Raw genomic sequence first — 26,716 nt, 5'->3', positions numbered from 1 at the left:
AAATATATTCAGTTTTTTGTTTTTTTATTACCAAGCTTTGTAATCTACTGACACATAATGTGTTTTATTTATTAGCATATCTGGACAAACAAACAATGACTGAATAGCATGGCAGCACCTGTGCTAGGTTTAGGTATTCTACCTTTTAGTGACATTTGTATTTATTTCTTCTGACTGTCTATGAAGTGTTGCAAATGCAAGTTATACGTTGTTCATAAGTGTTACTGACAGTAGCTATAGTTGGCTTGTTCTCCTTGAGGTGTGTGGAAAAGGCACCATCAACATTTCAATATAAAAAGAAATTTCATATTCTGTTACTAAACATTAGATTATTTTCCAGCTGTTCTTTCTATTATACAATGCAATCTGTAATTGTATTATAACTTGTGTGTCCTGTTATATTTTTATTACTATTGCTACAAGTGCACACCCTCAAAAATAGTTGGCTATTTTTACTGAGTGTGAAGTGTTCACCTGAAGAATATAATACTCATCAATCCTGCCCTCATTTATGAATATATCACATCCTTTGTGGCTAGCTCTAAGTATTTGATGCTACAGTATTTCAAAAGTTCTCTACTAACGATTATATATTTGTTCCCAAAGAACTGTAGTTTTATGATAACAGAACAAATATTATTTACAGTGAAATGTCAGTTCATTACATGGGTTTCCGAAGAGTGTAACAATGGTTTACCATTCAAAATTTTCTTTGGTGATCAAGGGATTATGCCAGGTTAATAGAAAAAGAATTATAAGGATATGTCTGTTTATTTGTCAGCTTAAAACACAAAATGGATTTATTTCGTGCAGTTATCGAAGTCATGTAAAATATATCTGTAAATACTACCATGAACATGTAAATTAAATGTATATTTATTCCAAAATTGTTTTATTTACAGTCTTGCTTATTCTTTTTTCCTTTACTATTTTTACAACAGAATTGATTACACACAGAAACAGAAAATCGCTACATAAATGTACAGCACGCTGAGAGGCAACTCGGACAACAAATTAATATGAACGCCGAATAATGTCATTAACCATGTCTACAATGACAGCATTTGCCTAGCTCACAATCGAACGTGACAGAAGATCGTGCAAAACTAAAAGCACTGAGAACGAGATACTCACCCTGCTTTTCTGTCCTGTCGATGGCCATCGTCTTGCTGGCTAGCACTCACCAGTATGTGTAAGAGGACACTGAAAATCGTAAACTTCATCGTCGCTGCAAAACATTCGTCGGTATAGCGAACGTTTCTCCTAAACGCAATCAGACGAGAAGAAGCGATCACTCACAGTTCCCGTACGGAAGGCAGGCATTCTCATCAGCATTGTACGACGGACCGAACGTTGTAAACGCACTGAACATGCGAGCTTCAAATTCTTTTCTCGTATTAATCGCGCCGACCCCTCCTCCCTACGACACCTGACCTCTCGTGTCAGCCATGACAGCTTTGGTGGTCGCTCGTTCACTGTTTTTTTGATTGCAAGGCGCGATTTCAGTATCGACGCAAGATTCGTTCAATTGCTCTCAACTCGTTGCAAACCGGCGATTCGAGGAGAGTTTCTTTTGTACACAAGTTCACACAGATGGCTAAGACAAATAAAAAAAAACATATTCGTTCCTTCACTTGGATCTGATTGTTCACCGCACTGTGATTTTATTTTTTTTTTTTTTTTTTTTTTTTTTTTTTTTTTTTTTTTTTTTTTAGAATTACGGAAGTATTAAGCCACTGAGTCCGCAGACATTTCTGAGGCTCGCACAACATGCCACACTGTTATCTTTTTCAGTTTACACCATGAAAAGGGCAATATAAAACATCGTTCCTTGACATCTTCACAGAAAAATATTTTCACAGAGCGGCCTCCAATGCCAATGCGAGAGGATCGTTATTTCTTCTTTTATTTTTTGTATGTGTCACGTGAAGCCAGATTTTGGCGCTGTGGATTTTACAAATTCTGGACAAGAAGGACCACACTTTGATTGTTTCGGCACTTCACCAGTTTCCAGTATCTGCCATTTGTCAACACTGAAACAAAATTTATTCATTTCAAATAAACAGTTAACAATGTGTGCACAACATGTCACCGTAACCCCAAGCCCCACCTGTAGTACTTCAAATGTATTTCTTATTTTCGCTGCATTTTTAACATATTATACGTATCAGTGTTGCTGTGAATATTACCCTTAATCTGTTATGACAATGGTGCAAGAAACTGACTGTGGCCTATTGCAGTAGCGCTCTTTTCCTGGTTGAATTTAAAGAAAATAGCAACAGAACTAACCATGATGTCAGTCCTGAATCTCTGAACTGTTCAGTTATTTCTAGTCAGCATAAAATAGGGAACAGAAATGTCTGCCATAGTTTGAAATTTCAAGGCATAGTTTCCTTCAGTGGAATTTCTTCATAGCTTACTATGTCTTGTGGCAAATGAGTAGCAACATTCCTTCACATTAGAACTATTTTGTGAAAGTTACATTTTTCAGTAAATACAAATGTTTTCAGCGATTTTTGTAAACTGATTTAGCAGCATATCTTGAAACTTGGCCATTTCAAAGATACAAATTTAAAAGTGAGATTGATGAGAGGTGTGGGTCTTCCAATCATATTTTTTTCTGAAGTACTGATGGTGCTATCATTAGTAAAATGGCGATATTTCTTAAATTGATACGCAATTATGAATAACACAAAACAATTGTTAAATGTTGCTAAATCGTAAAATTACATTGCTAAAACGCAATAATCAGGATCTGGAGCAACTATGCTACTGTCATAAGTCTGATAATGTTAAAAGTCTGACATTGTTCCCAGCTGGGCACACGTGGCAAAGGCTAGAACATTATATTTTACTTTTGACAGGAGCAGAGCTGCTCCAAATTCTGACTGCTACTTTTTAGCAATGTAATTTTAAATTTGGCAACATTTATTCTGATGAAGACACCCCTAGTAGGTGTCAAAATGTAGGTCAATGTTTATGCACAAGTGGTTGGCTGTTTATTTCTATGTTGCAATAATACCAAACCTGCCACTCACATTTTAATGGGTTTAAAAGAAGGCACAGTATAGTTCTGTAATTTTGTTCTCATTTTCTACTGACAACTAATTCCAAGTAAACTAGATACATTGTCAAAATAGTATGAAGGAATCCTCCTCTTCCACAAGAAAAGTGGAGTATTAATTGAAGTGTACAACCAGTTTTGTAGCTAGGGCTGGCCAGGCGTGTGATTGCCAGGGGTGTGACCCTCTGTCGCTAGGGTATCGGGGTGGGGGGGGGGGGGCGGGGGGGGGAGTACTATCAGAGTTATTGTGTTACTTCTCTTAATAGAAATAAAGTCTTGGGGGAGAGGCAAAATAATTGCAGGGGCACTCATGACCCTAGCCATGATGCTGTAGACATTGGTTTTTTGGTATGGGTGCATACAAATGTTTTCTCAAACAATATAAGTCAGATTTCTCCAAAGTGTTTGACTTCCTTAACTTCTTAGTACCTAAAATCTATTGGATACATCTAACTGACTCCCTGTCTATAGTGAGCCTCACCATGAGAAATTTTTTTCTGTAAAATGGACCAACTAGGATGAGTGTCTACTAAAAGCCACATGCTCAGTTATTCACATGACTATACGAGAAATGTATAGCATATATTGATCCATGACACAGCTTACTCACCATTCATAAAGACAGCAGCCATAAAAAATGCAGATGAAAGTTAGTATGGCACCTAGGATAACTACAGTGATGCCCGCTATTACAACACCAACAAACACCTTCTGGTCCTCCTTTGAAAGTTTCTCTGTAAAAATGAACACAAAATTTTCAGTCCAACTGATTCCAATCGCTTAACTTGAGTAGCAGTTTTAAATGTTTTTCAGGCATTAAGTTAACTGTAAAATACTGCAGTTAATCAATCACAACTGGGATTAGTACTGTCATAGAAATACATGGAAGTAATTGTGCTTGTTCATGTGTAGTGGAAGATTGTGGTGAAACAGGCTTAGATTAATTGGTAGTAGCCTATACTAGGAATCTGTTTTTCATATTTAAAAGAGAATGCTCATATATTACTTCAACAACCTTCATTGGAAAGTTACTTATGTACATCAGATCCATACCAGGTTGGACCAAGGGAAGGCAACAAAGAATGTTATCGTAAATAGTCACAAGGACATTTCACTCAAGAAAGAATATAACAGAAACACCACAAAACATTAACTGCAAGACAATCGAAGAAACGTAATTTTTTAAAAAAAATTCATGAAAACCTGTGTAGAAAATTCCAAGAATCAGTTTCCAGACTGGAATCTATCAGCCCACAGTATATACTCCCACAGGGACCAATAAGATAAAAGCAGAAGATAATTGCTTCATTTGTGTGTGTGTGTGTGTGTGTGTGTGTGTGTGTGTGTGTGTGTGTGTGTGTGTGTGTGTGTGTGTGTGCAGGGGGGGGGGGGGGGGGGGTGGCAAGCACATGCGCACAATCCGATTAGAAGAGCTTGAAAGTTAGTGTTAACTGTTTTCTATTATGTGTTCCTGTGCTCCACACACTAATGCTCTATAGGTATGTGGTTGCCTTTCCCTTATTTTACATATTTTTACATTCAGGAATTTCCATTTTTTTATTAAGTATCTTCGAATACGCAGTCAACAGTGATTTTTCACAATAGCAAGATCAGTAGATGTGTGGGAAAACAACAGTAAGTATGGAGGATACAGAAATGCAGACCAGCAGTTATTTTGCTTTCTGAGAAGTTGCATTACTACATTCCCACAATCTGCTAAATTGTCGGAAGTTCAATTTTAATACTGGATAAACATCTTTCACATACTGGTGATGGTTCCATTCCTAAATGTGTATGTGTTATGGATTTTGATAACAGCACTTATGAAGGTGTACAGTTTGCGTGACGTGTTATTACACAATTCTTCTACCTCATAAACACATCTGTCAATTAATAGATTCTGTAGATAACCTTCAAAGCAATTGTATGGCAGGTCTCTCACTGTCAGGGGGAATTTATTATGCAGTGTTGTCTCAGTTTATTCAAAATTATTTTGGCACTTATGTGTTTAATGTATTTCAAACATAAATAATTTCTGTTCCTCATTTAATAATTGTGGACAGCACTCCTACAAGTTAGAGTCTCTGGTTGCTTTTTCATGAAGAGGAGGCAGGCTTTAATATAGAGGGAGGCTACAGTTAGTATTTTTAGTTCTTTGAACAGTAGCATGAGCCTCTGCTTGTTACCCCCTGTTCCCCCTGCCCATCTCCTACCCAACACAAACATTGTTTTCACATGAGAAGAATCGTCCCACCCCGTAGGATATTTCTGAATGTTGGAGGAGAGCAGAAGAGAGCACAGTTTGTAGACAGATGCTGTTTCTTTGCTGACAGTTTAGCTAAATCATTTTAAAATCAGTTGGGCTGCTGTGATGCTGAATCACGAGTTGCCGTATTGCCTGGTATGCTATGAGAGTCATCACAGATTCAAGTTTTGATGATAAACTCTAGCTTAGGCTGTTCCAACACTATCCAGTGTGGCATCGGTGCTGGGGGCACCCGCCAGCCCGCTTGCGCACAGGTGGGGCTAGTGTAGGCTGCCTGACAGGTAACCGTATTGCACACACTGTGCTCATACGTGCATCACTCAACCAGCCATGCCCGTGGGCACAAGGTCAGGGTGTTACAGTCTGGTGTGACACAGACCTGTTGCCTGACTGCCCACATCACGTGCTTGCCCACCACTGCCCACAGACGCCCTGCAGCTCGCAAGTGTGTATTCGAGGTGGAAAATCCTACTGCAGCTGGCAGCATTAGCTATCATCCTGTCTGTATTTTATATCTGAATACTCTTCTGAGGCAAGCTTGCCCATAACCACTGTAACTAGTCCTCGGTATCCTGGATACTACCACTGGAACGGAGTTGCCATCCGAGCTGGTCACACGCGTGTTCCGCAGGGGACAGATGTGGGGTCTTTCTGGCCACAGAGTAGCTCGACATTAAACGGACTCACACAGACACGTGTCATCTGGATGAACATTATCCAATTGAAAAATGGCACCACGATACAGTTGCATAAGAGATAACACATGAGGATGCAGGACTTCTGTAACATACTATTGCGTCATCAGAGTTCTCTAAATACGAGTTGTGACCTGAAGCCATACCGTATCTGAACACAGCTGCATTTATACAGAGGCAATCTAGTCTGCAGCCTACTCACCAGCAGAACAAAATTAAAAAGCTTTCTCCTAAATAGATACAGATACTGTAACAAGATATTCTGCATGTTAATCCATACAGTAAAGCATCTGATGACAGAATTTTGATCTGAAGTTACAATATGACTCAAATCTCTTCTCACAGTTCCTTCACCAAAGCTCATCAAAGTCACTCAAGTACTCTGTTTCTAATAATATAGCTGTAAATATACAAGTACTCTGTAAGTCCAGTGTATTGTGTGATGGATCGTATCTATGGTCGTTGAGGATGTGGCAAGTGAAGAACAACTGTCATTATACTTTTTTACAAGACCAAAGTCTTCTGATATACTGTCACAGTCAGTTTGCAATGTGTATCCTAAAGGAAGCAATGTATTTCTTGTCTACCTTGGAAAGCATGCCTATTGGAATTTAAAAGTAAAAAATTTAAGTGTTGCTCAAAACCTTTCTTGTAGCATTTCCAATAAAGATGGTTGAACATTATTGTGATGCTCACACACTGACTTAACGAAACAATTGATTAATCGTGCAGGTCTTCTCTACCTCTCCCACTAATCCAGCTAGCTTAGACTCCCAGGTTAATGAGCAACATTCAAAAAGTGATCAGGTGAAGGATTTGTAAATGACCTGATTAATGAATAAATTCCACTTCACGAGGATTATTTCAAGTAAATATATGCAGTCCTCCCACCTTAAATCTCTCCAGATGGGTACTCCTAAAGATTTGATGGTTTTATATCATTTCAGTGATTGATTTGTGATGACACAATTGAACATCTTCACATCATTTTGCTTAATTGCATGAACTATGTTACACACAATTATGGAAAAAGATCAGCTGTCAATCTTTACACAAATTGTACGTCATCTTGAGGTCTTCTAGTATTTTCTGACAGTTTGTTAATAGTTAAAATCTATATCGCACATGAATAGCCTCAGAGAATAACTTATGTTATCTACCAGGTGATGGAGATAATACGTTTAGTATCTATTACCTACCCTAACACATTTCTGTAAATATTTCATCCCTTTCTGAGATGAATGCTCCCTGTAGGGAAACGCCAGTTAGCCAGGCGTGCATTGCAGTGTGCTCTAGAGCAGAACACATTGTCCTAAAAACTCAGTCACCAGTTTCCAGTGCAGCAATCAACATCCTGTTCAACAAGACTAATTGCAATATGTTCCTGCTTCTAGCATCAACAGACTGAAGGGTCATACTGAGACCCTACTGTTCACCGATGGCTTAGTAACTGTCATTGCCTCATACCACTAGCCAGGCATCGGGGCCAGTGTCTGCTCTTCAACTGACACCACCTTCACCACAAGCCACTGCTGGACTGGCTGTCAACACCACCCACTTGCCATGCACAGAGTTTCTGCTAAACATGTAACCATAATCCAATGTTAAAATGAAAATACGAATTGCTTAAAATAAGGATAGGACAGAAAAGATTAGAATTTTAAAGAATTCAATTATGTCCATTCACTGAGGCCATTGATTTTATTTATCAAATTATTTAACCTTTTACCATTCTGCAAATAGTTTAGGACAAACCATACATTAATTCCCTCCCATCATCTCTCTCTCTCTCTCTCTCTCTCTCTCACTCTCTACCTACCTATCTCTCTCAAATATATATATGTCATACCTGAGTACTCGCTAAGTTCCAAGGAAGCAAGCATTTCAGTGATGTTCAAAGTCATCAAGCATTCCTTGCGTTCTTTGCTCCATACGTGCATTCTGTAAATAGAGATCAGCTTTATTAAAGTAATTTTCCTTAAGAACTTGTTTTGTTTAAACTATTTATGTAAACAAAGATTAAATTACATCTTAATTCTAAATACAAACTTCAAAGATGTTTAATCTACACTTATTTATTTCCAGATTAAAACATCATACGCACTAAACATAAATGAATTATTAAAAAAAAAGAAATCAGATGGCTCCATTTATTTTTTTCATTTTGTGATTTTCACCACATAGCAACAACAACTGGTCCTTATTAAAGTAGACCTATAAGTAAGTAAATACCTTATATATGAACTATATTTTTTGTCCTTAAACTGTAAAAACATAACACAGCTAGTATATTGTAAGAGTGGTCCATGGAAGGATAAAACTTCCACTCCTACTACTAGGAGAAAAGCAAGAGGTGACTGAGGCAGAGAGGGAAAACTTTTTGTTGTAAGGTGGAAAGGAGAACTAATGGCTTAATAGGACACTGAATAACAGATTGTTATCACTACCACCGAAAACTGGCCAATTGTCAACAGTTCGTATGTGTGGGGAAAAAGAGCCAGGAAATCAGAATGAATGTACAGAGCCAGGACAGAAACTCAAGGAAAGTTTGACTGTTAAAGCCACAGAGAGCCAAACTAGGTTTTCAACAAAGAACTGTTTGCACAATAGAATGTTAGGAGGAGGTGTTGGATCATTTGGGAGAAGTTTTACAAATAGCAAGTAACTGTGAACTTGCCTGTGAAGGAACACTTCATAAAACTGTTCAATTGCAGACCCAAAGGAGTGAGGGGCATTGCCCTTCTCTAAGTCCCCCCCCTCCCCTGCCCCAACCCCATCCAAAAAATCGTAGTACATATGTTTGCTTATATTTTCATGTACTATCAATTTTCATCAGATTCTACCAGTAACTTTCAGATAAAGTATCATAACTGTTTCCAAAATGGCAAGCAATTCTAGAAATTACAAGCATCATTTAACACTTATCAGTTAACTTGCACAAAGGCCTGTCCATGTGAATGTACCATTTCAAGCAGGCAGATGCACAAATTCATAGGCCGACTGTATACCTGTGGTCGACAATAAATCTGACATGGTTTGTGAGTCTAGAGGTAGAACCAGCAAAGCATATGCAGTTGAGTATGGAAAGACAGAAAGGGAGGACCCTCCATGAGGAAAAAATTAAACACAACGAGAAAAACTGTCTTCCCAAATGTAAGCAGACAAAAACAGTATATCCCTCTTTTACGCACTCACACAGGCATAGTGCTTGGACTTGTTTTTGTAATCATAGTGCTAAGTTAAAAACTTATAGTATATAAAACTTTGTTGTTGTTGTTGTTGTCTTCAGTCCTGAGACTGGTTTGATGCAGCTCTCCATGCTACTCTATCCTGTGCAAGCTGCTTCATCTCCCAGTACCTACTGCAACCTACATCCTTCTGAATCTGCTTAGTGTACTCATCTCTCGGTCTCCCTCTACGATTTTTACCCTCCACGCTGCCCTCCAATGCTAAATTTGTGATCCCTTGATGCCTCAAAACATGTCCTACCAACCGATCCCTTCTTCTAGTCAAGTTGTACCACAAACTTCTCTTCTCCCCAATCCTATTCAATACCTCCTCATTAGTTACGTGATCTATCCACCTTATCTTCAGTATTCTTCTGTAGCACCACATTTCGAAAGCTTCTATTCTCTTCTTGTCCATACTAGTTATCGTCCACGTTTCACTTCCATACATGGCTACACTCCAAACAAATACTTTCAGAAACGACTTCCTGATACATAAATCTATATTCGATGTTAATAAATTTCTCTTCTTCAGAAACGCTTTCCTTGCCATTGCCAGTCTACATTTTATATCCTCTCTACTTCGACCATCATCAGTTATTTTACTTCCTAAATAGCAAAACTCCTTTACTACTTTAAGTGTCTCATTTCCTAATCTAATTCCCTCAGCATCACCCGATTTAATTTGACTACATTCCATTATCCTCGTTTTGCTTTTGTTAACGTTCATCTTATATCCTCCTTTCAAGACACTGTCCATTCCGTTCAACTGCACTTCCAAGTCCTTTGCCGTCTCTGACAGAATTACAATGTCATCGGCGAACCTCAAAGTTTTTACTTCGTCTCCATGAATTTTAATACCTACTCCAAATTTTTCTTTTGTTTCCTTTACTGCTTGCTCAATATACAGATTGAATAACATCGGGGAGAGGCTACAACCCTGTCTCACTCCTTTCCCAACCACTGCTTCCCTTTCATGCCCCTCGACTCTTATGACTGCCATCTGGTTTCTGTACAAATTATAAATAGCCTTTCGCTCCCTGTATCTTACCCCTGCCACCTTTAGAATTTGAAAAAGAGTATTCCAGTCAACATTGTCAAAAGCTTTCTCTAAGTCTACAAATGCTAGAAACATAGGTTTGCCTTTTCTTAATCTTTCTTCTAAGATAAGTCGTAAGGTCAGTATTGCCTCACGTGTTCCAACATTTCGACGGAATCCAAACTGATCCTCCCCGAGGTCTGCATCTACCAGTTTTTCCATTCGTCTGTAAAGAATTCGCGTTAGTATTTTGCAGCCGTGGCTTATTAAACTGATAGTTCGGTAATTTTCACATCTGTCAGCACCTGCTTTCTTTGGGATTGGAATTATTATATTCTTCTTGAAGTCTGAGGGTATTTCGCCTGTCTCATACATCTTGCTCACCAGCTGGTAAAGTTTTGTCAGGACTGGCTCTCCCAAGGCTGTCAGTAGTTCTAATGGAATGTTGTCTACTCCGGGGGCCTTGTTTCGACTCAGGTCTTGCAGTGCTCTGTCAAACTCTTCACACAGTATCGTATCTCCCATTTCGTCTTCATCTACATCCTCTTCCATTTCCATAATATTGTCCTCAAGTACATCGCCCTTGTATAAACCTTCTATATACTCCTTCCACCTTTCTGCCTTCCCTTCTTTGCTTAGAACTGGGCTGCCATCTGAGCTCTTGATATTCATACACGTGGTTCTCTTCTCTCCAAAGGTCTCTTTAATTTTCCTGTAGGCAGTATCTATCTTACCCCTAGTGAGATAAGCTTCTACATCCTTACATTTGTCCTCTAGCCATCCCTGTTTAGCCATTTTGCACTTCCTGTCGATCTCATTTTTGAGACGTTTGTATTCCTTTTTGCCTGCTTCATTTACTGCATTTTTATATTTTCTCCTTTCATCAATTAAATTCAATATTTCTTCTGTTACCCAAGGATTTCTAGCAGCCCTCGTCTTTGTACCTACTTTATCCTCTGCTGCCTTCACTACTACATCCCTCAGAGCTACCCATTCTTCTTCTACTGTATTTCTTTCCCCTATTCCTGTCAATTGTTCCCTTATGCTCTCCCTGAAACTCTGTACAACCTCTGGTTCTTTCAGTTTATCCAGGTCCCATCTCCTTAATTTCCCACATTTTTGCAGTTTCTTCAGTTTTAATCTACAGGTCATAACCAATAGATTGTGGTCGGAGTCCACATCTGCCCCTGGAAATGTCTTACAACTTAAAACCTGGTTCCTAAATCTCTGTCTTACCATTATATAATCTATCTGATACCTTTTGGTATCTCCAGGGTTCTTCCACGTATACAACCTTCTTTCATGATTCTTAAACCAAGTGTTAGCTATGATTAAGTTGTGCTCTGTGCAAAATTCTACTAGGCGGCTTCCTCTTTCATTTCTTAGCCCCAATCCATATTCACCTACTATGTTTCCTTCTCTCCCTTTTCCTACACTCGAATTCCAGTCACCCATTACTATTAAATTTTCGTCTCCATTCACTATCTGAATAATTTCATTTATTTCATCGTACATTTCTTCAATTTCTTCATCATCTGCAGAGCTAGTTGGCATATAAACTTGTACTACTGTAGTAGGTGTGGGCTTCGTATCTATCTTGGCCACAATAATGCGTTCACTATGCTGTTTGTAGTAGCTTACCCGCATTCCTATTTTCCTATTCATTATTAAACGTACTCCTGCATTACCCCTATTTGATTTTGTGTTTATAACCCTGTAGTCACCTGACCAGAAGTCTTGTTCCTCCTGCCACCGAACTTCACTAATTCCCACTATATCTAACTTTAACCTATCCATTTCCCTTTTTAAATTTTCTAACCTACCTGCCCGATTAAGGGATCTGACATTCCACGCTCCGATCCGTAGAACGCCAGTTTTCTTTCTCCTGATAACGACATCCTCCTGAGTAGTCCCCGCCCGGAGATCCGAATGGGGGACTATTTTACCTCCGGAATATTTTACCCAAGAGGATGCCATCATCATTTAATCATACAGTAAAGCTGCATGTCCTCGGGAAAAATTACGGCTGTAGTTTCCCCTTGCTTTCAGCCGTTCGCAGTACCAGCACAGCAAGGCCGTTTTGGTTAATGTTGCAAGGCCAGATCAGTCAATCATCCGGACTGTTGCCCCTGCAACTACTGAAAAGGCTGCTGCCCCTCTTCAGGAACCACACGTTTGTCTGGCCTCTCAACAGATACCCCTCCGTTGTGGTTGCACCTACGGTACGGCCATCTGTATCGCTGAGGCACGCAAGCCTCCCCACCAACGGCAAGGTCCATGGTTCATGGGGGGGATATAAAACTTTATAGTGTATAAATTTTGGTGTTGCCAGTGTTGTGAGAGGTTGTTGTTACTATAGTTCTTAAACTAACTGCAAGATACAAGTACGTGTCAAATTTTTGGATGACTGTTTTTTAAATGCTATATTTCTCTGAGCTCCAATTTTTTGGATGTTATTCTAAAATGATGTACCAAGCACTGATGTAAACAAAATTTTATTGTTATATTAAAAAATTATATATTTTATTGTAAGCAAACATTTTATTATTATATGCAAGTATTTTAGATATTTTAATCTTCTTCTTTTTCTTTTTCCTGCACATATGATAAATCAACATGAGGTAGGCACGTTATTCTAGATTTGGCATATTGGTGGTGGAGGGTGGCCAGATTCACTTCCTGTTGCCACCCCTTCCTCCCTGGGATGGAATGTGTGTACCACATTTATCTGATTCTAATGTTATCCCATGTGGAAGTCCGAGACTGTTTTCAAAATGTTTGCAAATCGTGTAATGGAGGTGGTATTCACTGAGGGGCATTCACCTAACTGGATGAGGAAAACTGCCTAAAACCACATCCAGGCTGGCTAGCACACTGGTTCTTATCATTAATGTGATGGGTGGATTTGATCCGGGGCCAGCACACCTCCCAGATTTCCAGAAGAAGTGGCATACTAGTGCGTGCAGTATACTAATGCATGCAGTTATCCAGGCTCATCACTTTATATATTTTAATGCTATTATTTTTAAGATCTTAGGCAATTGTGCCACATTGAAAATAGGAACCCACCTCCCCTACAGAACCAAATCCTGGATCATGTCTGATACAGTAGGAGGGCAGCAATTATCCTGCAATGTGTGGACGCAATGGGACCAAATGATTTTGAACTCAGAATTCTGTCAAAGGATTATCCAGTGCAATTTGCGGTTCCATGCTTCTTACAGTTTATACTGTTCACATATAAGGTGTCTTTCAACTGTGATGCTTGTTTTTAATTGTTGCAAATTCATGTTTAATGTCAGAAAAACCATACATCATGTTTGCTTCAGATCTCTACCAACAGTTCCTGGTCAAATAAATTGAAGAATTCACTTTCTTGATCTAATTTTGATTTATTTAAAGATATTATCAAAATCATGTTTACAGCCATAAAAAAGAGCAACAGTGGACAATATGCATGCCTTCGTTTACAACAGTGTGTCGCTGGTCTTTTTAAGATATAATGATGGCTGTAATCCAAAATCGTAAATCTGTTTAAATAAATCAAAATGTAACAAAGACTGTGGAATATTTAGTTTATGTAGACACTCAGGCGAAGCCTATTTGTACTGTGTAGCATACAGCACGCTGCCTTGTGAGACAGGAAGGCGAGCTACACCCGCATCAAACTTTTGCGACAGATCCACAACTGTGGACTGATATACCAGCCAGCAGAAGTGCAACTTTTAAGCAGTTTCCCACACTCTTTTAGGCAAATGGCAGGCTGGTTCCCAAATTCCACCTCAGAGCATATGGTATGCAAACATTTAAAATACAGTCACACACAGAACAAAGTTTATATGATTCACAGACAGACTAGACACACAAACTTCCCTCCCTCATGTCACCATGATGATTTTGGCATCAGAAAGGCCATCCTGCCACAAAGTTAAATAATATAACGAAATTTGCCAAATCTCAAAAATGTGGACCCTGTAAAAGAGAGCTTATGTTAGGCAAAAGAAAGAAAGTAAGACATAGTTATGGAGGTCATTAGTCTCCTCCAAAGGTCCAAGTGACCACATTTGATAATTCTCTACAAGCTTGTTTACTGGAATTCTACAAATCAAATAACAGAGCCTCAAATGAATCTCTCAGTGTGAAAGGATGTGTGTACTGTTCTTAAACTTCCTCACACACTCAAAATGTGTTGTGGGGTGAGACTCAAACCCACAACTTTGCTGTTTGTGGGAAATGTTCTTACCAACTAAGCTATCCAGCCACAACCTATGGTGGGTTCATCGTAACAGAACCTTATTTGTTACCATCCAACTTCAGTAGTGCATATTACTTTGTGTTTGTTAGGAACGTGCTGCCACAGTGTCCGAGATTGTATCTCTTGTTCACACTTGGTCAATTGTAAAGGAAGTGGCTGGTCAGTAGCACAAGGTTAACAATATAAAGTATGTTTTAAGTAAACATATTTCTGCTACTGATAAATCAGATAGATGTACAGTATTTATCAATCATTTTTTGAGCATTGCTGGTGAATTAAATAAACATTTAAGTTTCTACAGAGAATCATACAACTCTCTTGGCAAATGCCTTTCTGAGATTGATGTCTGAAATACTCGTCTGTGATACAGGCAAGGGGGAGTATTTGGATCGGACTTCCTTAGCTCTTGTGCAGAAAGGTGTGCGGTATACTGCTGCATCCATTTTCAATAAGCTATCACTAGAATTCAAAAATCTTAGCAGTAATCCACATGCTTTCAAGCTGAAACTGAAGAGTTTCCTCATGAGTCACTCCCTCTATTCTGTCAAGGAGTTCCTTGAAAAAAGTAAGTTGATTCTTGTTGTATTGTTGATTACATTTAAGTAAACTTATGGTTTGACTTTTTTTGGGTTCATAAGTATTTTATTTTTATCTGTTATTACTTTTATGTTGTTCCATGACCTTGGACATTTGCTCCTCAGGTTGTTCCTACAAAACTTGACGTGTAAATAAATAAAAAGACAGTTGCAGCCTTGAGATGATGTTGCAGTCTACCATTTTGGTATTAATGTCTGTAAGCACCTAAGCATCATGAATGAATGACTGTTTGAATATATTTAGAGAGAGAGAAAGTCCCACAAAGTAGATCCACTTGAACATTAGTGCAGTAATACTGCATGCTGTCTGGACTATTATCTATCTTTCACTGTGAAAAACTTTCAAAAGTTAGATGTATATTACATTCTTTCACATTATGCCTACATGTTTGGCACCTACAGTTAACGACCACTCACTCAGTTTCGACTTAGCATTATTTATGGCTAGATGTCCTTCCTGTTTTCTAAAGATATACAATTCACTCATAGTTTAAAATGTTCTATGCTAACGTCTTGGGAATGTTTTTTCATTGTTTGTATATCAAGCTGGTTTTCACTTCTAAAATCTTGTATGTCAGTGCAGTTCTTCTTTTAATATTCATCACTGTGTACAAGGTGACACAGTAGTAAAGGGGGTTCAATTCACATTCTGGAGGAGTGAGACTGATTTAAATTCCCATCCACCTTTGGCTTTCCATTTTTTCACTGTATCAGGTAAGGCAAATGGTGGGAAGGCTGCCCTAGAAAGTGTAGTAGCCAGAATCGTGACACAGCCAGGAGATGGTGGCTGATGGGCCGAGGGTGTCAATGGTAAGACAACAACAGCAATAGATGAACAACAAGACAACACAACAGAATGACAAATCTGGTACAAAAACCAAATTGAAAGCCTTAGACATAGCAATATCAGGAACAAAACAATTTTGTGTATAATTAACAACAAGAGTGTAGTCAGAACATGACTGAGGTCCAGGCTCCTGCGCTGTAAGCCGTATAGCTCAACCTCAGGTGCTGATAGGTTGGCATCTGGGGCATGGCCCATGCCTAGCACTGAGGTGGCAACAGCAGTGCTCACAAATGTTATGAGCACTGCTTAGTCGTTGTTGTTCTAGTGGGATTTCGAACTTCTCAAGTGGGAATACCAGAGAAAGGACATGGCCAATTTCCTTCCCTGTTCATGTCCAGTTCAGTCTAGTGCTCTAGCTCTAACGATCCTTCATGAGAAACTAAATCATGTTCTTACTTCTTTTTATTTATTTATCCATCTGTAGACAATATGCATTATGTGAATGTTATCTGAATGTGTACATCAATTAAATATACACAAATAAACAGTTTAATTAAACATGAATACCTGCTTACAATTTTTCATATATTGTGTTAACTGTTTGTGGAAGCTTGTATCTCTATTCTGTTGTAAATTTTGTAAATTGTCTCTTGATCATATTGTATGCTACTGTCATGGAACACACTGCACTATTACTGAGACCATGCTATCATATGTCACTGTTGAATTAATGTAGAAATTTCATGTAATGTATTCAATTTAATACAGATGCTTCATAATTTCATCATTTCCACAGAAATTGTTGACTATCAGCCTGTGGTCAGGTTCTTTTTTGAACTTGTATAAACCTGAAATCTGCTCAAGTCTTTGAAGCAAAGCATGGAATAAAAGTTATGGTAGATGTAGCACACTTTCCTTACGTAGAGCTATTCTGTGTATTTCCCTGTGAAACTTTGTGTCTCATATTTATGAACATTAATAATAATCCTGAAATTTCCAATTGTACTTATTCTAAAGACTAACAGAGGGTCATAATGATGTCACTCAATAGAGCATGTAATTTTAGAAGGCGGACTTCTTAAGTAATAAAACCCAGTACATTGTCCTTGGTGGCAAGTGTTCATAAGAGACAAGGGTATCGTCAGGAATGCTTCAGGGAAGCTTGAAATGACTGCTCTTATTTATGTATATAATCTGACAGGTAGAGCCAGTAGCAAATTGCAGCTGTTTGCTGATGATGCTGTGTTGTACAGGTTGAGTGACTACAGGAGGAAACAAGATAAATTAGACAAAATTTCTAGCTGGTGTGACAGATGGCAGCTTGCTCTATATGTAGAAAAAGTAACTTAAAACACATGAGTAGGAAAACAATCCCATAATGTTTGAATACAGCATAAAGACTGCACTGTTTGACACAGTCATTTTGTGTAAAGACTACAAAGATAAGATAAGAGAAATTAGGGCTCGTACTGAGGCATATAGATAGTCACTTTTTCCTTGCTCTTTTTGCATGTGGAGTAGGAAAGGAAATGACTAGTAGTAGCACAAGATACCCTCCACCATGCACCATATACAATGGCTTGCAGAGCATGTGCAAAGATTTAATGTAGATGGCTATAGCTGTGAAACAAGAGACACCACAAAACATTTAGTATTGAAATGCTAATTCACTTAAAATCTGACTTGAACAGAAAAATGAACACACTGCCTATGCTACAGTAATGTGGGAATAACCTGTCACAGAGGCATCTTCTCACTGACGCGTTGGTGCTGTCTGGCTCACACACCATGCGGTGATCATTGCACTGCACGTCAAAGAAACATGTCTCACCGTAGCTTCTTACTGCAAAAAAGAACATATAACTTTAAAAGAAAAAAAACATGTAATGCATTTAAAATATTTTGTTTGTGTCTATCATCTTCTGATGTTAACTCTTTCTCATGCAGTCATTTAAAATAAATCATATCACAAACACTGAAACCTCATGTTTTTACAATTAGCACATCCATGCAGAATGCACATAAGAGGAGAGCAATTCCAGCATAACCATGTAGAGTGTAATAATCAGTGAAATATATTTTGCAGATAAAGGTACTGAATATCCATTGTCTTATGGAATTCTGTTTCTTGTGCAACACACAAGGTCATTTTTACGAGAAGCACATTCTATTTTTTTTTTTTTTTTTTTTTTTTTTCCCCCCCGTGAAACACAGTGCACGGGAGCTAACATCAAACATTCAGTTAAAAACACCCAACTACACTAAAATGAGCTGTGTTATTCAAACACATGGAGGAACATGCCAAATGAAGATCATTTACATCAACAGAAGTTTTTTTAATATTTTTAGGTGGAACAAAATAATGGTGTTTTGTTCCCTCATCACATAATGTAGAGTTACAGATCAATACATTTGCCTAGAAAGCTAATATTAATGGCCCTAAAACCTTAGTTGTTGCAGTCAGCATGTATTCATTTGATCAATCACAATTCCTATAGCTGAATCTTATACTAGCTTTCAGTTTTTGCTGACTCACTTTAGAAGGATTTACATTACTTTTATTTTCATTTTACAAAAGTGGAGCCCACACTTGTCACACACAAAATAAAATACTCACACAAAAGATTATGGGAAACATGCTGAGCAATGAAATTCAGATCACTGTAGCATAAATCTACAATTTAAACTGGTCTACACACTGTAAGAAAGATAAACACATAATATGAACATTAAAACTGCCTAAACAAATGTCTGAACCATGCATTGGCTGTGTAATATTTACAGTGCACTCTTCTAGTTCAGTTCCTAGCACATCCCCTTTTGCCACAGTAGAAAATACAGAACTGCTTTGAAATGTGCCCTGTGTTGGTTTGGAAGTTTTAAACAGTTTCTAATATCAGTGTGATGGCAAGCCTTTGAGTCTACAAACAAGAAATGAGGGCGTTAATGTCACAACAGTTGGGATTCCGTCAATGAAATGTCAAACATTTCAATTCGGTTTGCTGGTGTTACATTTAGCGGCATGTCTGTATCATAAAAACTGAAGTGCTGCAAGTTGTTTGACTTCTAGTCAGGTGGAATGGCTGCAGACTTCGTGCAGTGGCACATACTGTTGGCATTTGTCATATTATATTCTGCCAGGAAGCGTGAAATTTATGTTATCCTTTTTGTCTTGGAAAACTATGATGCATTGTAAGAAACAAGTTATCACCTACTATCTACATCCTTACAAACCAAGTAACATTTTCAACTTTGTTACTGCTCACACAGAACAACTGAAAGACCATGCCAGTACTCAAATCGATTCTCTAAATTACTTATTGCATTTTGTCTGTTAGTAACAAGTATTTGAATGCCAACAATTATTTTAAAGTGCCTCATTTACTCTAAAAAAGCAAGTATACAGCAGAAAAAATTTTAAGCTTGGATTTTCTTGACCCCTGAATTACTTTTTGTAGCAGCACTGTACATATTAGGGGAGTATCATACTAGTTTCATTTATTTCTCACTGTTTAATGTCCACTTAGCAATGCAACCATCTAATACGTGACTGTAGGACGGACGGACACATATCAATTAATAGTGTCTATGCGTGTGTGGGTTGTGCATGTGTGAATTTTTTTTTATTTGTATCTCATCTAATGGAGGACTTTGTCTGAAAGCTGATATTTACTAATAGACTTCTTTCAAATCTGACAATCTGCCACTCAGTGTCTGCTCTGTGTGGTAAGTAGCAATCTAATTCATATTGTTTTTCCACCCTGAATTTTCCATTGTTCAGATGGAGTAGGAACTGAATGGAATGTATTCTGTACAGAAAATGGTTTAAGAAAGGTTCTGAAAAAGCTTACCATATCACGATCACAGAAAAATGAGTGGAAGCTTTGGGTCACTGTAATGAGAACTGAACTGTGAAATGGGATTCTGGGATTCAAACACTGACTCTTGCATCCACAGACAACGTTGTTGAAAACTGAGCTATCACAACACATAACTAGCCTTACAATTTTCATTTGGTAGTATCAGTCTAACATTCTAAACTCCTTAGATGCTACTACTAAATATCACACATACACACACACACACACACACATTTTTGACTGGAACAATGGACAACACTGCCCCGGAAGTAAAATAGTCCTAAATCTCAGTCTGCACTACTTGGTATAACATCCATAAAAGACATTGTAACAAACTCTTCTTAAAATTGTGTGTCACAGCTTTTATAAAAGACATTTTGTTATAAATAACCACCAAATGCTGCTAAAAGTTTTCATTACTATTATTCTACAAGTAGTTTGAACCTTGTAGCCATCATCTGGGAGAACATTTAAATTTTTCATGGTGATTACAACACATCTAAATTTTATTTTGTGATCTATGACTGCACTGACAAATGATTACAGTGAGAAATAAACGTGAGTCACATTTTAAAATTAGAGACATGTGGTGTTTGCCATGAAAAAGCTTAAAAGTTCTGCACTATGATGACCTCAAAGGTGATACTATTTTGCAGAATATTAAAAATAAAAACTCTTTGCAGGTTTTGGTGTTTATCTGCAACAAAATGACAATGATAAATCATGATATATTGTCAACAGGCAAAGACTATATTCAGCTGCATGACTATTGGTACATGGGGTTACATACAGCCACAGGAAAGAAAGAACTTAATATTTAACAAATTGCAAAAAATTATAGGATCATTACAAGAGTATGTATCACCTCCACCCTAAAAAAAGAGAGAATGCCAAGTAACTGTGATAACACTGCTATGCCTCTACAAAATAATGGAAGAATGGGATTTCTACCAGGGCCCCTGCAATACTTGCAGATGTGAAGGGGTTACAGTATGTTTGGTGCACAACACCGTGACCCTCCCTTTCGGCGGTCAGATGTGGTTGACCGTAACCTTGAAGATGAGTATGCCTGCCCCCACATTCCTTTGGAGTCCAGCATCAGGCCACTGTCACATGTGAATCCCCCACAAATGCACATGCTGCATAATTCAACCAGCCAACCAAAAGGAGACTCACATGAGGACGTTTTCACCCTCTGTTGGGTGCAGATAACGCTTTCTCACACTAGTACGCACCATTTCTATGTTCTTCACAGTAATCACTTAACGTCTGACTTTGTTCAACCACATTGCATACCCTACGAGGCCTGGTAACAGCAGTAAACACAAACTGATGTTGGAATGAACTTTTTTTGCCCATCTCATGAGAGCAGGGGGAACTGTTGTGGGACATGTCATTTTCAGACAACTATCCTACCAGGCCGAGAGTGGTATAGGGGGAATCCCAACCGGGACTCTTATTAGGGAGGGGATTTACAATTCCAGTATTTATCTAATGACCTAGGGAAACCTTTTGAAAACCTTGAAGATGGAGGAACATACCAAATGAAAATCATTTACATTAATAGAAGCTTTTTTGATATTTTTGGATGGAACAAAATAATGGTGTTTAGTTCCCTCACACTAGGTGTAAGATTTTTAGCAGCCTGCAGTTGTTATTTACTACAAAATGTCTCTTATGAAACCTGTGCCATATAACTTCAAGATGATTTGATCATACTGTGTTTTATGAACAATCTACCACATGATTTTAAGAAGATTTTGTAATTGTTGTTTATGTCAGGTGTAAGATTTGAGTCATTTGGTAACTACAGTTGGTCAACAGCATTTGTGAGAGGTTGGCACATCAATGTTATTTACTGTTCCAGATAGCATGTTTGATATGGGATTGTTTATTCCTGTCAGGATTTTCAGCTGGAAGGAAGTTACCATGTGAAAGAATTAATTGAAAGTTGCGGCATAAAATTTTTTTTCAGTCATGATGTGTTTTCATTTATTGGTGGTTACGTAACAAATGACATAATAAACAAATAGTTTGCTACCCATAACTAACTGCTCGACAGCCTTCATTATCCACATCATTCTTCAATACCAACTATGCCATACTATTACAAGCAAAGTCACTGTGCTGGTCAAGCAGACAGAGCACAAGGCCCCAGCCTTAGAGGTCCTGTGTACAATCCGGGTTGGAGTGGGTATTTTTCCTCGTTCCTGTCCCTCTAGGATGGCCCCAGATACACTCAACCTTCTGTCAGAATGGGTACAGGGGATCTTTCCTGGGTGTAAAAGGGGTCCAGTACAAGGAACCTGTCACTTTCCTCCTCCCACTGCTGCACCAAACAGAAAGCTGCACTCCACTCTCTCTACAGTCAGGCCAATTGGGCGATCAAAGGCTTCCACCACAGGCTTTCCTTTACTTACCATGAAAAGCAACACTGGCCCTATAATTTATTTTAGAAGATAGGTTAAGGAAAGACCAACTTACGTTTATAGCCTTTGTAGGCTTAGAGACAATTTTTGACAATGTTGACTGGAATACCATCTTTAAAATTATGAAGGTAGCAGGAGTGAAGTACAAGGAGTGAAAGTCTATTTACGATTTATACAGCAACCAGATGGCATAAGAGTTGAGGGGTACAAAGGGAATCAGTGACTGAGAAGGGAGTGAGACAGGATTGTACTGTTTCGCCAATGTTATTCATTCTGTATAATGAACAAGCACTAAAGGAAACCAAAGAAAATTTTGGAGTAGGAATTAAAGCTCAGGGAGAAGAAATATAAACTTTGAGGTTTGCCAATGTTATTGTAATTCTGTCAGACAGAAAGACACTTGGAACAGCCATTAAACAGAACGCACAGTATCTTGAAAGGATGACATAAGATGAACATCAACAAAAGAAAACCAATGATACTGGAATGCAGTCTACTTAAACCAGGCAATGCCGAGAGACCTAAATAAGGAAATGAGACACTTGTAGTGGATGAGTTTTGTTATTTTGGCAGCAGAATATCTGACAATGGTCAACCTACAAATTAGAGAGGATATAAAATGTAGACTGGCAATGGCAAGAAAAGCAATTTTGAAGAAAAGAAATTTTTAAACATCAAATGTAGATTTAGGTGTTATGAAGTCTTTTCTGAAAGCATCTGCATGGAAGTGAAAAGTTGAATGATGAACAGTTTAGGCCAGAAGAGAATAGAAGTATGTGAAATGTGGTGCATGCTGAAGGTCAGATGGGTAGCTCACATACTACTGAGGAGATACTGTATAAAACTGGGAAGAAAAGAAATTTGTGACATAATCTGACTGGAAGATGGGATTGATTGATAGGTCTCATTCTGAGACATCAAGGAATCACCAATTTACTATTGGAAGGAAGTGTGGGGGTAAAAGTTGTAGAGGGAGACAAAGAGATGAATACAGTGAGCAGATTCAGAAGGATCTAAGTTGCCGTAATTATTTGGAGATGAAGAGGCTTGCACAAGATAGAGTAGCATGGAAAGCTGTATCAAACCAATCTTTGATCTAAAAACTACAATAACAAAAAAAACTATGCCCAGGAAATCAGGGAATTGTCACCCATAGTTTGGGATAGGATACAATAAGGTCACAGTAGGAGAAGAGAAGAGGATTAATGTACCATTCCCATTTCAGTGGGAACATTTCACTATCCTAATATACAGCATGTCACTTCTCAGTGTAGAACATCAAGTTTTGAAGAAATGCTTCTAGAGTTATTCCTCAATCCATATTCAAGTTAACGAATAATGTTCCCAGACTCATTTAATTGCTGTTTGTTCCATAGATTCAGTATGAAATGGACACTAGGAAGAAGGGAGGAAGTTTGGGTTTCATGTTCTGTCAACAAGAAGGTCTTTTGGGATAGCACTCATGCTTGGATTGTGGAAGGATGAGAATCAACATCAGCCATGTTCTTTTCAAAGAAACCATCTTGCATTTTCTTTAAGAAATTTAAAGAGACTGTATAAAACCTAAAACTGGATAAGCATATGAGGATTTGATTCTTCATTATCTTGAATGCAATTCCAATGTCCTAAACACTGTGTCACATCCATGGGTACTATATAACAAGAACCAGTTCCATACAACAGGTCATAAGATATGCATAACACTATTCTATGGGATATTCATCATAAAAGTAACAGCCTATGAGATAACTGAACAGAAACATATTTCTACTGCAAAAAGAAATACATTCCACACAAACATCTTGTCAGGATAGTCTGCATGTGTAAATACATATAGCATCACGTCACCCAAGAAGAGCTATACTCGTAAAGAGCTCCAGCCTACAGAACATCAAATGAGAAAATGCACACTAAAATTTTATGAAAATGGTGTAAACATTCAATATGCCTATTCCAGATGCCAAAATTGCAAAGGCTATCATTATCAAACATTTGTATTGCACACACTGCCAAGAACTAAGCCCAAGTTTACATGACTTGTTTGTTTCACATTTATCTTCCATCTAAATCAGGACTTGGCAGAGCAGTTGAATGGAATGGACAGTGTCTTGAAAGGAGGGTATAAGATGAACACCTACAAAATCAAAACAAGGATAATGGAATGTAGTCGAATTAAGGCGGGTGATGCTGAGGGAATTAGATTAGGAAATGAGACACTTAAAGTACTAAAGGAGTTTTGATATTTGGGGAGCAAAATAACTTATGATGGTCGAAGTGGAGAGGATATAAAATGTAGACTGGCAATGGCAACAAAAGTGTTTCTGAAGAAGAGAAATTTGTTAACATCAAGTATAGATTTAAGTGTCAGAAAGTCGTTTCTGAAAGTATTTGTATGGAGTGTAGTCATGTATGGCAGTGAAACGTGGACGATAAATAGTTTAGACAAGAAGAGAATAGAAGCTTTCGAAATGTGGTGCTACAGAAGAATACTGAAAATTACATGGGTAGATCACGTAACTAATGAGGAGGTATTGAATAGAATTGGGGTGAAGAGGAGTTTGTGGCACAACTTGACCTGAAGAAGGGATTGGATGGTAGGACATGTTCTGAGGCATCAAGGGATCACCAGTTCAGTATTGGAGGGCAGCAGTGAGGGTAAAAATCGTAGAGAGAAACCAAGAGATGAATACACTAAGCAGATTCAGAAGGCTATAGGTTGCAGTAGGTACTGGGAGATGAAGAGGCTTGCACAGGATAGAGTAGCATGGAGAGCTGCATCAAACCACAACAACAACAACAACAACAACAACATCAATCTTCCATATTCTCAATTCTTGTCAGATATCAGTTCTTGTCATATGTCTGTTTCTCCTTAATACACTAGTATACTGCAAGTTCAGCAGTGCTGCTAAACAAACACACAAACGGTAGCCCTGTAATTCTAATAATTTCTTTGTAACACTCTGCTTCAAACAACTCTTTACCCTCATTCAACGCTAAAGTAATCACTCACTACAGAAAAGAGTAATTCAGTCTTGTGTGTCCAAACATTGGATTGAAACATTTTCAGATGAGCAACCACTACACACAGTTCATGTTGGCCATTTTATTCCTTCTAATTTCCTAGATTATGTTAAGCGGAACTTTATTGTCGACTCAGTGCACAGATTAAATTTCTATAATTATCTTGTTTGTTGCTGATGTAACTCTTGACTCTCTCCATATTCCTGAACATTTTCCTTTGTGAAATGATCTGTGAAACACAATGGCTGGATTGGATTGGAGTGAAAGGAAACCGTCATATAACAATATAGCCTGACCTCAAAATTAACTGAGATTCACCTATTAGAAATTCATGGTCCCATGTATGCCACTTCAATTTCAGCTGCAAATAGATGCACACTCAGCTTGTGAAAAAAATGAATGATTGCTTGAATTGAAAAGGGTAATGTTATTGGTTGGCCTAGACTGTGACAGCAAGAATATTTACAAATGCAGAATATATATTGGTATATGACTATGGCTATTTAAATGGAAATTCAGGATTTTTGTGTTCGACTGTGGAAGTCCACATGAAACCAACCGTCAAACATTTTAATACAGTGAGTGTATGTGGTTTTCTTCCCAACACTCATCTTGTATCAAACTGACAAAGCCAAGAATATGTGATGGCATGTAGAACATTCTTCATTCAATGGAATTTAGTCCAAGTAGCAGTGGAAAAATTACTGATAAGAGTTAATGCCAGGCACTTACTATTGGTTTGGGGAATGTGGACATAGGTGTGAATGTAGAAAATACTTTTTAAAGTCTTCTCTGTCATCTGACAAATTTTCCTGAGTTTTACTTTGCAGTTTTAATTTTTACAATGACCAGTATTAAACATGGCACAAATGTATATATCCAGCCATGCTAAAGATCCCTGTCTTATCAGAACCTCTCTTTCACATTCAGATTTACTTTTGTTGCTTTTCAACATGAGTCTGTCGTCACAACCAAGATTCCAGAGGGAGGGATGGGGGGAGGGAGGGAGGGTGTCTCTATTACACTCTAGCCAAATTTTTGTGCAATTTGATATATGCTATGTATACATGTGGCATGTAGCACACAAACAGGGTTTGCATCACAATGAGTGTGGGCAGCACCATTAAGTAAAAAATAGTTGGCAGGTGAGTGGGTAGCTGAAATGACTGTGACAGCACAAGTTCTGTTAACTGGTAAATCAACATTTATGCATGATGGGATCAATGACAACAGCATGTCTAATACATGTGCAGTTCAAAATCCCAATACTACTGTGGGCAATCCTTTTTGAGGCATTTCTTAGTTGTGGCATGGTACAGTTGATATTCTGCTCATTGACTCCAGGTACTGTAGGTAATTGTCTTACCAGAAAACATTGTCTGCAGTTCCTGCAAAAACTGTTGTTGGACTACTTATACACTTTGACTGGCACCACTTTCACACTGTAATTAGGAAATGACATTAATGCCAGGAT

The 26,716-nt window shown here is 38.1% G+C and overlaps 1 protein-coding gene across 4 annotated transcripts in view; it reads right to left on the bottom strand.

Moving 5' to 3' along the window:
• Window positions 1-860: 860 nt before the first annotated feature.
• LOC126291902 (uncharacterized) overlaps window positions 861-26,716 on the bottom strand; it is a 114,899-nt gene continuing 89,043 nt past the window's right edge. For all 4 annotated transcript variants that reach the window (XM_049985631.1, XM_049985633.1, XM_049985632.1 and 1 more), the window contains 4 exons: window positions 17,664-17,772; window positions 7,875-7,966; window positions 3,675-3,798; window positions 861-2,033 (listed from right to left, as the gene is read on the bottom strand). In XM_049985631.1, coding sequence (XP_049841588.1) covers window positions 1,922-2,033; window positions 3,675-3,798; window positions 7,875-7,966; window positions 17,664-17,772 — 437 coding nt within the window. In that variant the 3' untranslated portion in view covers window positions 861-1,921. The remainder of the gene's footprint in view (window positions 2,034-3,674; window positions 3,799-7,874; window positions 7,967-17,663; window positions 17,773-26,716) is intronic.

Source organism: Schistocerca gregaria, chromosome 9, assembly GCF_023897955.1.
Source record: "Schistocerca gregaria isolate iqSchGreg1 chromosome 9, iqSchGreg1.2, whole genome shotgun sequence".
Classification (NCBI taxonomy): Eukaryota; Metazoa; Arthropoda; class Insecta; order Orthoptera; family Acrididae; genus Schistocerca; species Schistocerca gregaria.
Note: the sequence above shows the minus strand (reverse complement) of the source record. Positions and strands in the feature narration are given on the sequence as shown.